We start from the raw sequence: 12,742 nt of genomic DNA on the forward strand, positions 1-12,742 counted from the left end.
CCAAAATCAAAGAAGTGGACTCCACCGTCTACGTGGATGCAGTTTTACAACAACTTAACGGAGGTCCACAAATCCCCGTCAAGGCACTAATTGACTCCGGTTGCTGTCGCACTCTCATAAGCGAAGCCACGTTTGCTGCACTCAGAGCCGACTCAGAGGCTTTACCCGCCCCCGTCCAATTTGCTCAAATGGACGGGAGCCAATTCCAGGGGGGTCCAGTTGATCACCGCACCATAGGGGTGGCAATGGGAATTGGTTCCCACTGGGAACAAATAGACTTCACTATAGCCCCTATCCGATTTGAAGTGGTCTTGGGAATTAACTGGATTAAAGGACATAGTCCCAGTATTGATTGGGAAACAAACACTATCTCTTTCGCTAGTCCCACCTGCGACCAGCATCGGCAAAACTTTGCTCTGCCATTTCCGCCCGTTCCAGCATTAACCTCTACTGCCCCAGTATCACCGGCTCTACCCGCTGTATACCGGGACTTTGAAGATGTCTTCGACCTTAGGGAATGTGATGCCTTACCCCCCCACCGGGCCTCAGACTGTGCGATTGAAGTAGTAAAGGACTGCACATTAACCAAAAGTAAGATTTACCCTATGAGCGCTTCCGAGCGCACTGTCCTCCGGGACTTTTTGGACAAAAACCTCGCCAGAGGGTTCATTCGCCCTTCGAATGCCCCAAACTCGGCCCCCGCGTTTTTCGTCCGGAAAAAAGAGGGCGACCTTCGCCTGTGCATTGACTTCAGAAAGCTCAATGCGGTTACCCAGACCAACGCCTATCCTATCCCATTAATATCGGATATTTTGGGACAATTACAGGAAGGCCGTGTGTTCTCTAAATTAGACTTGGTGGAAGCCTACTACCGAGTCCGTATCCGCGAAGGAGATGAACACCTCACTGCCTTCTCTAGCTGTTTCGGAATGTATGAATTCCTTGTAATGCCATTCGGATTAAAAGGGGCCCCGGGGGTCTTCATGCAACTCATCAATGAAATCCTACATGACCTTCTATATCGTGGGGTGGTGGTCTACTTAGATGACATTCTCATTTATTCGAAAACTGTGGACGAGCATGTGACTCTGGTCAGGGAAGTTCTACAACGCCTGCGTAACCATCAACTGTTCGCTAAACTAGCTAAGTGTGAATTTCACCAAAGCAAACTCACGTTTTTGGGATACATCATCTCCCACCAAGGTCTTCGCATGGACCCCGCCAAAGTCCAAGCCGTCCTCGATTGGACTCCCCCCACCAACCGTAAGCAAGTACAGCAATTTCTGGGATTTGCAAACTTCTATCGGGGATTCATCCCTAACTTCGCCCAAGTGGCTCTACCCATTACAGACCTGCTGAAAACTAAGGGAAAAGTAAGCTCGGCTGCCTTGCCCTCCGCAAAAATCCTATGGACTGAGCAATGCCAAGCCGCCTTTCTGGCCCTCAAACGCCTCTTCACTTCGGAGCCGGTGCTACGGCACCCAGACCCAAATCAAATGTTCATTGTGCAAGTCGATGCTTCCGATGTAGCCATGGGAGGGGCTCTCCTCCAGCAAGGACCGGACGGTCTTCTTCACCCTTGCGCTTACTTTTCAAAAAAATTTGCGCACGCTCAATTAAACTGGCCCATCTGGGAGAAAGAGGCCTCTGCAGTTCATCATGCACTGACTTTATGGCGGCAATTCTTGGAAGGGTCTAAAGTACCCTTTGAAGTTTGGACCGATCACAAAAATCTAGCTGCCCTCACGGGGTCCCATAAGCTATCGGCGAAACAACAACGGTGGGCGGAGTTCTTTGCTCAGTTCCGTTTCACCCTGAAGCACGTCCCTGGGAAGCAGAACGTTCTCGCGGATGCCCTCTCCCGTTTACCACAATATCCGGTAAAACTCGAAAGACCCACCAACTCTCTGTTCACCCCTATGCAACGTGGGGCCCTACCTATGCTGGCGGTGCAAACCCGATCCCAGCATCAGCACACCTTCCCTAACTCGCAAGCTCCGCCAGCCCAACCGGCTGCCCAGCCGCCACCGCAACAGACCGGAGTTCCCGCCCCTCCTACCCCTCCGACCGCTCAGCCGCCTGCAGTCTGCGCGCCGCCGCACGTAAGCACTAGCCCTATAACTGTTTCTCAGATCTCCATGACCGACGGGGGGGCTCCCTCCAAAATCCCCATCTCCGAATCCTTTTTAACTGTCCTTCGGGACCAGTGCCTTTTAGAACGTTCCGCTCATACCCTACCTCCTGGTATTTTGGAACAAGGGGGGTCCTGGTACAAAGACTCAAAATTGTATGTACCCAAAGCTCTCCGGAAGGACGTTTTACATTTAGCTCATGGAGCCAAAACAGCTGGGCACTTTGGGTTTCTGAAGACCCTTCACTTATTGCGCAGACAGTTCTGGTGGGGGGGAATGCGTTCCGACATTGACTCCTTCATCCGCAGCTGTCCCGTTTGTGCCGCTGCGAAACGATCGCAGGGCAAACCCCCGGGACTGCTACAACCTCTTGAAACGCCCAGCAGACCTTGGGAAGTGATTGCTATGGACTTCATGACTGATCTCCCTCTCAGTGGGGGTAAAACTGTATTGTGGGTTGTTACTGATTTGTTTTCTAAGCAAATACATTTGATTCCATGCGCAGGGATCCCCTCTGCTCAGAAACTGGCCCGCCTCTTCGTGACGCATATCTTTCGTTTACATTCGTTTCCGCGTAAAATAATTTGTGACCGCGGAAGTGGTTTCGTTTCTAAGTTTTGGAAAGCTTTCCTCAAGTTGGTGGGGGTGGAACAGGGATTGTCTAGTGCATACCATCCTCAAACTGATGGTCAAACTGAACGTGTCAATGCTGTACTTGAATGTTATTTGCGTTGTTATGTTAACTACCACCAGGATAACTGGGTGGAACTGTTACCTTTAGCAGAATATGCCTACAATAATGCCATGCATCAATCCACAGGTTTTAGCCCGTTTTTTGCTGTGTATGGACAAGATTTCAGTCCCATCGCTCCTACAGATGATGTAGAGGGGGAGGGGAACCCCGACATTGCCTCCTGGGCACACGCCCTCCGTACCACTTGGCCCTGGCTCGTTAGCAACCTCGACCGGGCCAAACGTAAATACAAAGCGCAAGCTGACAAACATCGCTCCCCCGGGGGTGATCTGCAAGTGGGTGCTTTGGTTTACCTTTCCACCAAAAATCTCTGTTCCACCCAACCGTGCCATAAGCTCAGCGCCAAATTCATTGGCCCTTTCCCCATTACTCGGGTCATAAACCCTGTCACAGTGGAACTGGCTCTCCCCAAATCCTTGAGGCGTGTGCATCCTGTTTTCCACATAAGCCTCCTCAAACCCCATGTTGCTTCTCCACGGTGGCATCCGGACCCACCGCCTGCGCAACCCATCATGGTGGGGGGGGGAAGAACACTTCGAAGTCTCCAAGATCCTTGACTCCCGTATTCACCATGGCAATCTGCAATATCTAGTTCGTTGGAAACATTTCCCCCCTGCCTATGACGAATGGGTGCGCGCACGGGATGTCTCCGCCCCCGACCTCGTCGACGCCTTTCACATTGCTTACCCGGACAGGCCAGCCCCCTTGCGAACTGGGAGGGGGCCTTGAGGGGAGCAGAATGTCAGGCTGCTATCTCGGTTTCGTTATTGCCTCTGTCTCTGTGCTGTATTGTCTGCCCCCCAAGGTCGCATACCTAGGCCTGGGAACTCAGCTCCTGGGAAACTGTATTCATGCGTGTAATCTCCCGCCTTTCCTGCCTTATAATATCTCCCAGCTAGTGAGCCTCTCATAGCTGTCATTTTATTCGTTTGCACTGTATGCCTATTTGATCAGTAAAAGCCATCTGTTTGGACTCTATAAGACTTTGTGGTGATTTCTGGTTCTGTGGGCCAAGGGCTGACAGATGGCCATCTGCCAGCAATGCTGATTCTATGACCTTAAGCAGATGATGAGAGGGAGGGCATATTGGCCATCTTCTGGTCACTAGGGGTGTGGAGGGAGGAGTGTCAGGGTGTTATCTCGGTTTAGATGTTTCCTTTCGTTTCTCTGCTGAACCGTCCAGACTTCAAGGACGGCTACACATACCAAAGCCTGGGAACGCTACTCCTGGGAAATAATGCTCTGTTTATGCTTTGTAATCTCCCGCCGTTTCTCTGCCTTATATTTCCAAATAACGGGCAAGACAAACCATAGCTGTCATCTTGCCTTCAATGCACTGTATTGCCTATTTGACCAGTAAAGCCATCTGCTTGGAATCTGATTGTCTCTGTGGTGATTTCTGGTTCGATGGGTCAAGAGCTCACATTATGACAGCTATCACCCACTCTTCTTCATCGATTCTTTAGTCAGGCTGGAGCCCTGGAGGGTTCGCCTGCCACTCGGATGGGAGCTAGGAGGGCGCTCTCCGAGTGAACCGTGACTACTGCTTCTTGGAACCCTGGAGTCCTCATCAGAGGATCCTACCCTTCTACGGGACATAGTAGCTGAACTCCTTAGGACTAATTCAGAGGTTTGCCGCTTGCGTGGATTGGTCCAGACACAGTGGCAATCTCTAGTGAGGGTTCTCTGGATGTTAACGTCGGAGGATACTAATGCTCGTTTAGACCTCCAGGATTTTGATCAGTTGCTGGATGATGCCCGGCTGGCAACTGAGGACTTACAAATACTAACCGGTTTATTGGATAAGCTTATTGCCCGTGAGACTCTCTCATCCACGGCTCTAACGCGTCCTGTCGCCTTGGGGGAAGGTACCATGGCGGGAGCCGCACCGGCAGGTTTTTCTTTGGTACCCAATGAAGCTGACTGTCAAGCTGAAGCCAAGAGGGTCGCTATCCAGACGGCCCTCCTCTTTGCGGATTGTACAAAGGATACCACGATAGCCACCTTGGCTCAACGTTTGACCTCGACGTTCGGGGCCGATGCACCCGCGGTCGCGGTCCGAGTGCAACCATTGCTAGGTGGGGAGCCCGACCCCCTACTCACGCTCCTGGAAATGGAACTTTTACCGCACATTACTGCAGCTGCCGCTCTGAGACTTGAAAGCGCACAAACTCTCGCGGATAGGGAAGCTGCTGAAGCGGCTAAGGCGGAAGCCGAGGCTCAAGCCGCAAGGGATAAAGAACAGCAGTTGGCTGCGGATCGGGCGCGGACAGGCGGCCGCCCCAAAGACTCCAGAAGGAGCGGTCCTCCATTGGGTCTGTCTTTTCCCCCGGTATTTGCCCCGTCGCGCACGACCCAACGCGCACGCCGCCTCGCGGAACGACGCCAAGACTCCGAGGAGTCTGAGGAAGAGGACTTGTATGGGGACAGTTCTCAATGGGCCGCAAGTTTTCGGACAAGCAAACCTCATCGTACAGGTGGCCCGGGTGAGGACGTTCACCTGTTACGAGCTCAGAATCAAGAGCTATCTGGCCGTGTAGATCAACTCCAGGAGCTAATGGAACGCTTGCTTCAGGACAACAGGCAATTACAGCAGGCCCTGACAACCCCGGCACAACCCGTTCCACAGGGGGCCGCAGTACCGGTTCAGGGAGTGCCAGCCCAGCCACCCGCTAATGTGCCTGTGCAACCCCCGGTTCCCGGAGGTCCCGTTTTACCTGCACCCAGGGCACCCGTGCAACCGGGCCAACCCATGCCTGGTCCTTGGAAACAACTCAAGTTGAAAACTACTTACGATGGATCTCTCGAAACCCTGCCCTGTTTCTTGCATCAGGTAGACAGCTATATGCGAGAACAAGGACAGTTCTTCCCTACAGAGGACAGCCGGGTTCGCTATGTGGCTTCCCTTTTGACAGGTAAAGCAGCCGACTGGATGGTCCTCCAGTTCGACACCCGATCCCGCTCTATCCGTTCCCTCAACAATTTCATGACTGCCTTACGGAGGAGGTTTGTGGACCCCTTTCTGGGGGAACGAGCCAAAGCGGAGCTTCTCTACTCCAGTTCGAGAGTTTGCCGATGAATTTCAGAGACTAGCAAGCAGAATTGTGGGCTGGCCCGAAGCCACCCTAATTCACCATTTCAGGAAAGCCTTACACCCTGACATTCTGAACTGGTCGTATATGCGGGGTGATCCCGACACCCTCGAGGATTGGATTCTTTTAGCCGAAGAGGTGGAAAGCCGCCGGCGCTTTATTTCCCTTGTCCGCCAAAGAAACAAGGAGAAAAGCGTCCAAAAACCCCAGCCCAAGGCACCGCCCCCCAATCCACGGAAACCCGCGCGTCCACCCCAGGATCGCGAAACCCGGTTTCAAAGAGATGCTTGCCTCACTTGTGGGGAACTGGGCCACTTTGCGGCAGTCTGCCCACATCGCCCTGAACTCTTTCGTCCCAGCATGGCAGCCCGAGCTAGAGGACGACCTCAACGCAGAGGCACCGCGGCCACCCGCAGCGCAGCGCCGGGAAGACCCACACCCTCTGCACTTCACGTTGAGGACTCATCTATCCTTCCTACATCGAATGACCCCGCCGGGTCCCGGATTACAAATGCCCCATTGGGGGACAACTCTCCTTCTTCTGACAAAGAGAACCCATGGAATCCTCCAGCTTTAAACCTGGAAACCCCCCTTGATTTGTCAAAAAACGGCTCCGGTCTGTGGTGAGTGGAGCGTCTCCACAGACCCCTGCAGAATCTCCTGCTAAACCGAAAGCTCCCACTAAAGTGAAGGAAGTGGAAACCACCGTTTATGTGGACGCAGTTTTACAACACTATAAAGGTGGTCCCCAACTACCCGTTAAGGCACTCATTGACTCCGGTTGCGGTCGCACTCTAATCAGTGAGGCCACATTTGCAGCACTCAAAGTCAAGTCCGAGGCTTTACCAGCCCCCGTCCAATTTGCTCAAATGGACGGAAGCCATTTCAAGGGGGGCCCAGTTGATCATCGCACTACTGGGGTGGCGATGGGTATTGGCTCCCACTGGGAGCAAATAGACTTTACCATAGCCCCTATCCGATTTGAAGTGGTCCTGGGAATTAACTGGATTAAAGGTCATAGTCCCAGTATAGACTGGGAGACGAACACTATCTCCTTTGCCAACCCCAAATGCGACCAGCACCGACAGCAAGTTGCGGTACTGTCTCCACCCGCTCCGGCATTAATCTCCGATGTCCCATCACCACCGTCCCTACCTGATGTATACCAGGACTTTGCGGATGTCTTTAACATTAAAGAATGTGATGCCTTACCCCCCCACCGGGCCACTGACTGTGCAATTGAGGTGGTGAAGGACTGCACATTAACCAAGAGTAAGATTTACCCTATGAGCGCTTCCGAGCGCACTGTACTACGGGACTTTTTGGACAAAAACCTTGCCAGAGGGTTCATTCGCCCATCGAATGCTCCCAACTCAGCCCCCGCGTTTTTCGTCCGAAAAAAGGAAGGCGACCTGCGCCTCTGCATTGACTTCCGAAAACTCAATGCCGTTACTCAAGCCAACGTCTATCCTATACCGCTAATTTCGGATATTTTGGGGCAGCTACAAGAGGGACGTATATTCTCCAAATTGGACCTATTAGAAGCCTACTACCGTGTCCGTATCCGCGAGGGGGACGAACCCCTCACTGCCTTCTCTAGCTGTTTTGGAATGTTTGAATTCCTTGTGATGCCCTTCGGGTTAAAAGGTGCCCCGGGGGTCTTCATGCAACTCATCAACGAAATCCTCCATGATTTACTGTACCGCGGGGTGGTAGTTTATTTGGATGACATTCTTATTTATTCAAAAACCATGGACGAGCACGTCACTTTGGTCCGAGAAGTTCTGCACCGCCTGCGCAATCACCAACTCTTTGCAAAGTTGGCTAAATGCGAATTTCACCAGAGCAAAATAACTTTCTTGGGATATATAATCTCCCACCATGGCCTTAGCATGGACCCGGCCAAGGTCCAATCCGTCCTCGATTGGACTCCTCCCTCCAACCGCAAGCAAGTACAACAGTTTCTGGGCTTTGCTAATTTCTACCACGGATTTATCCCTAACTTCGCCCAAATAGCGCTGCCCATCACCGACCTTCTGAAAACCAAAGGTAAAGGAAGCTCTGCTACGTTATCCTCCGCTAAGATACTGTGGACTGATCAATGCCAGACCGCCTTTGTAGCCCTCAAACGCCTTTTCACATCGGAACCTGTGCTACGGCACCCAGACCCAAATCGAATGTTCATTGTACAAGTCAATGCCTCCGACGTAGCTATGGGAGGGGCCCTGCTCCAAAGAGGACCAGATGGTCTCCTTCACCCCTGCGCTTACTTCTCAAAGAAATTTGCGCACTCCCAATTGAACTGGCCCATTTGGGAGAAAGAAGCCTCAGCCGTTCACCATGCACTTACTCTATGGCGACAATTCCTGGAAGGGTCTAAAGTCCCCTTCGAAGTTTGGACCGATCACAAAAATCTAGCTGCCCTCACAGGAACCCATAAGTTATCCGCGAAACAACAGCGTTGGGCGGAATTCTTTGCTCAGTTTTGTTTTGTGCTGAAGCATGTCTCTGGAAAACAAAACGTTCTCGCAGATGCTCTCTCCCGGTTGCCTCAATACCCGACTAAACTCGATCGGCCAACAGACTCTTTATTTACGCCCGCGCAAAGAGAAGCCCTGCCCGTACTGGCTGTACAAACCTGGTCCCAAACGCTGCCCCAGCGGAAACACACGACAGCCGGCGCGCAAGCTCCTCCAGCCCTACCGGCCGCCCAGCTGCCCCCACAACCGAAGCACACGATAGCCGGCGCTCCAGCTCCTCCAACCCAACCGGCCGCCCAGCCGCCTGCAGTCTGCACATCGCCGCATGTAAGCGCTCCCCCCTCGTCAACCCCCATAACTGCGCCTACTACCACCGTAATTAAGGGGGGGGTTTCCCGTCTCCGAGTCTTTCTTAAATTCCCTTTGGGAACAATGCCTTATGGAACGCTCTGCTCAAACCCTGCCTCCTGGTGTAATCGAACAAGGAGGCTCTTGGTGTAAAGACTCGAAATTATATGTGCCCAAAGCGCTCCGAAAAAACGTCTTACACTTGGCTCATGGAGTAAAAACAGCTGGACACTTTGGGTTCCTAAAGACCCTTCACCTGTTGCGCAGACAATTTTGGTGGGGGGGAATGCGTTCTGACATTGACTTTTATTCGCAGCTGTCCTGTTTGCACCACAGTCAAACGATCTCAAGGCAAGCCCCCAGGACTACTGCAACCACTTGAAATACCCAGCAAACCCTGGGAAGTGATTGCTATGGATTTTATGACGGATCTCCCTCTCAGCGGGGGAAAAACTGTGTTATGGGTTATCACTGATTTATTTTCTAAGCAAATACATTTGGTTCCATGTGCGGGAACCCCTCCGCTCAGAAGTTGGCCCACCTCTTCGTGTCACATGTCTTTAGACTACATTCGTTTCCGCACAAGATAATCTGCGACCGCGGAAGTAGTTTCGTTGCTAAATTTTGGAAAGCTTTTCTCAAATTGGTGGGGGTGGAGCAGGGGTTGTCTAGTGCATACCATCCCCAAACGGATGGTCAAACCGAACGTGTCAATGCTGTACTTGAATCCTATTTGCGCTGTTATGTCAATTACCACCAAGATGACTGGGTGGAACTGTTGCCTTTTGCAGAATATGCCTACAATAATGCTGTACATCAGTCCACAGGTTTCAGCCCGTTTTATGCGGTGTATGGACAGGACTTCTGTCCTATCACCCCAATAGAAGGATCAGAGGGGGAGGGGGATGCCGACATTGCCTCTTGGGCACACACCCTCCGTACAACATGGCCCTGGCTGGTTAGCAACCTAGACCGAGCCAAGCGCAAATACAAGGCGCAGGCCGACAAGCATCGTTCTCCCGGTAGGGACCTGCAAGTGGGTAACTTGGTATACCTTTCCACCAAGAACCTGCGCTCCACCCATCCATGCCATAAGCTCAGTGCTAAATACATTGGCCCATTTCCCATCACCCGCCTCATAAATCCTGTCACGGTGGAACTGTCTCTCCCCAAAACTCTGAGGCGTGTGCACCCCGTTTTCCATATCAGCCTTCTAAAGCCCCATGTTGCTTCCCCACAATGGCACCCGGAGCCGCCTCCTGAACAACCCATAATGGTGGGGGGGGGGGAGAATATTTCGAAGTCTCCAAAATCCTGGATTCCCGCATACACCACGGGGCCTTGCAATACCTGATCCGCTGGAAACACTTCCCCCCTGCCTATGACGAATGGGTTCGCGCACGGGATGTCTCTGCCCCCAAACTCGTCAACGCCTTTCACAATACCTACCCGGACAGACCAGCCCCCTTGCCGGATGGGTGGGGGCCTTAAGGGGGGCAGGATGTCAGGCTGTTATCTCGGTTTAGATGTTTCCTTTCGTTTCTCTGCTGAACCGTCCAGACTTCAAGGACGGCTACACATACCAAAGCCTGGGAACGCTACTCCTGGGAAATGCTCTGTTTATGCTTTGTAATCTCCCGCCGTTTCTCTGCCTTATATTTCCAAATAACGGGTAAGACAAACCATAGCTGTCATCTTGCCTTCAATGCACTGTATTGCCTATTTGACCAGTAAAGCCATCTGCTTGGAATCTGATTGTCTCTGTGGTGATTTCTGGTTCGATGGGTCAAGAGCTCACAGGGAGGTAGTTGTGAATTTCCTGCATTGTGCAGGGGGTTGGACTTGATGACCCTGGTGGTCCTTCCAACTCTATGATTTTATGAAGGCCGAGAAAGAGTGAAGTGTCTAAAACCTCGAGTAAACTGTATTTGGCGGGGCTGGGACTTGGATGCAGATTTAACGCGTCCGCTCTCGGGCTTCCCGTGAGCAAAGATCTGTTTGGAAGAGTGCATTAACACTCTTAAATTCCAGGGCATTGTGAGAGGCCATCTTCCTCTAAGCCTTTCAAGGAGTAGCTGCTGTTTTTGGGTGAAGGCCCGGGAACTCCTCTGTTCACCACCATAGCTCAGCCTTTCACCAAAGCACTGAAGTAATTTTCATTATAACTACTCCTTCCCCTTAAGGAAAAAGCACTGAAGTAATTTTCATCATAACTACTCCTTCTCCTTAAGGGAAAAGAATCGGTAGTCATTGTACCTCCCCACCCCACCCCACCCCACCCCAGTCTGTGGCTCAGTGGTAGAGCATCTGCTAGGCATGCAGAATGTCCCAGGTTCAATCCCCGGCATCTCCAGTTAAAGGGACTAGGCAAGAAGATGATGTGAAAGACCCCTGCCTGAGACCCTGGAGAGCCGCTGCCGGTCTGAGTAGACAGTACTGACTTTGATGGACCAAGGGTCTGATTCAGGATAAGGCAGCTTCATGTGTTCATGTGTTCAGCATCTGTTTCTGGGATGTTCTATCTGGTATTTATACACTTGGCATGGAAGCCTCCCAAAGCACCCTAGATTCAAGTCCAGTAGCACCTTCGAAGCACCCTGAATCTCAGCGCCCAGAGATTTTGTTCAGCGTCTCTGTCTCCCTCGTCCGGATTTCTTTTCTCACCAGGCACAGTCCATGTGCTTTCAGAGGGGCCCACGAGGATTAAGGCCCTCTTTCTCCACTTTGCAGGCAGTTCCCCCTTCTGTTCCTTGGGCTCGCAGTTTTTAACAGCCGAGTTCACAACAGCCCTCTGCGGTCCCTCTTGTGTCGAGCGGACAGAGCAAGCGGCTGCTCAGATGAGGGGAGCTGTGACGAGATTTGTTACCGAGCGGTTTGCAAAGTGCGTGACAAAGGTTGCGTCGAAGAGGCATAGTTTCCTAGCCTTGTAACGAGTTAATGCCAGTAAAGGACCTCAAGAGGTGTGTGCGTGTGTGTACTTTCCCCTGCTGTAGCTGTTGAGACAAGAGAGGCTATTAAAAAATCCTCCCACTTGTTCCTGGAAGCTTTGCTGTGTTGCTTCTTGGATTCCGAGACTTTGCCATTAATGGCTGTTGAAGGGGCTCCACCGGCATGCACATGAAGCTGCCTTATACTGAGTCAGACCCTTGGTCCATCAAAGTCAGTATTGTCTACTCAGACAGGCAGCGGCTCTCCAGGGTCTCAGGCAGGGGTCATTCACATCACCTGCTTGCCTGGTCCCTTTAACTGGAGATGCAGGAGATTGAACCTGGGACCTTCTGCATATCAAGCAGAGGCTCTACCACTGAGCCACAGCCCCTCCTCTTCTGTTCCTGGCTTTTAACACAATTTGCAAGCCCCCCCTTTTTTTTTTACCAAAACCACAGAAGGGAGTAGAAATGAACCTGAGCAGCCCTCGGCAGTCTTTACCAGCATCCATGATGTCACGTGAATTTGGCCATCACTGCGCTGTTTGGCTGTAGCTTCCACCACCGGTGGCATCAGCTTTTCCTGCTGCTTTGGCGGTGGGAGCAGCTGCCGGCAATATCTGGACCCGCGCGTCCCTGTGCTGAGTTACGCTGCCCGCGTGCGTTCTTGGGAGCTCTGGCCCTTGGTAGCGTGTGGAAGAAAGCAAGGACCGTCCTGGGCAGGCCTATACATATCTGTCTTGTATTCCAGAGCAGAGGGACCGGGGCAGCACCACCAGCCTGAGCAGCGACTTCTCACTTGTGATGGAGAACTCACCTGGGGCCACAGGGAGCTTCACCTACGAAGCTGTGGAACTGATGCCAGCAGGCTCCCAGACTCAAGCTGCGTGGTAAGATGCTACTTCAGTGTGTGCTCACCTGCCGGTGAGGCACCAGTTGGCAGGGCAGGTGTGGGGCGTTGCGCATCAGCCAGAATGCAAGAAAAAGGGTCTTTTCGCTGGTCTTAAAA

General features: G+C 52.3%; 1 protein-coding gene across 1 annotated transcript in view; it reads left to right on the forward strand.

The window, feature by feature from the left end:
* Positions 1-12,742, forward strand: part of MTMR14 (myotubularin related protein 14) — a gene marked incomplete at its 5' end in the record, with an annotated part of 106,944 nt that overhangs the window by 54,294 nt on the left and 39,908 nt on the right. Inside the window, one exon of the mRNA XM_056846532.1 lies at positions 12,485-12,623. Within this exon, the coding sequence (XP_056702510.1) occupies positions 12,485-12,623 (139 nt within the window). The remainder of the gene's footprint in view (positions 1-12,484; positions 12,624-12,742) is intronic.

This window comes from Euleptes europaea, chromosome 1 (assembly GCF_029931775.1).
Source record: "Euleptes europaea isolate rEulEur1 chromosome 1, rEulEur1.hap1, whole genome shotgun sequence".
NCBI classification, from domain to species: Eukaryota; Metazoa; Chordata; class Lepidosauria; order Squamata; family Sphaerodactylidae; genus Euleptes; species Euleptes europaea.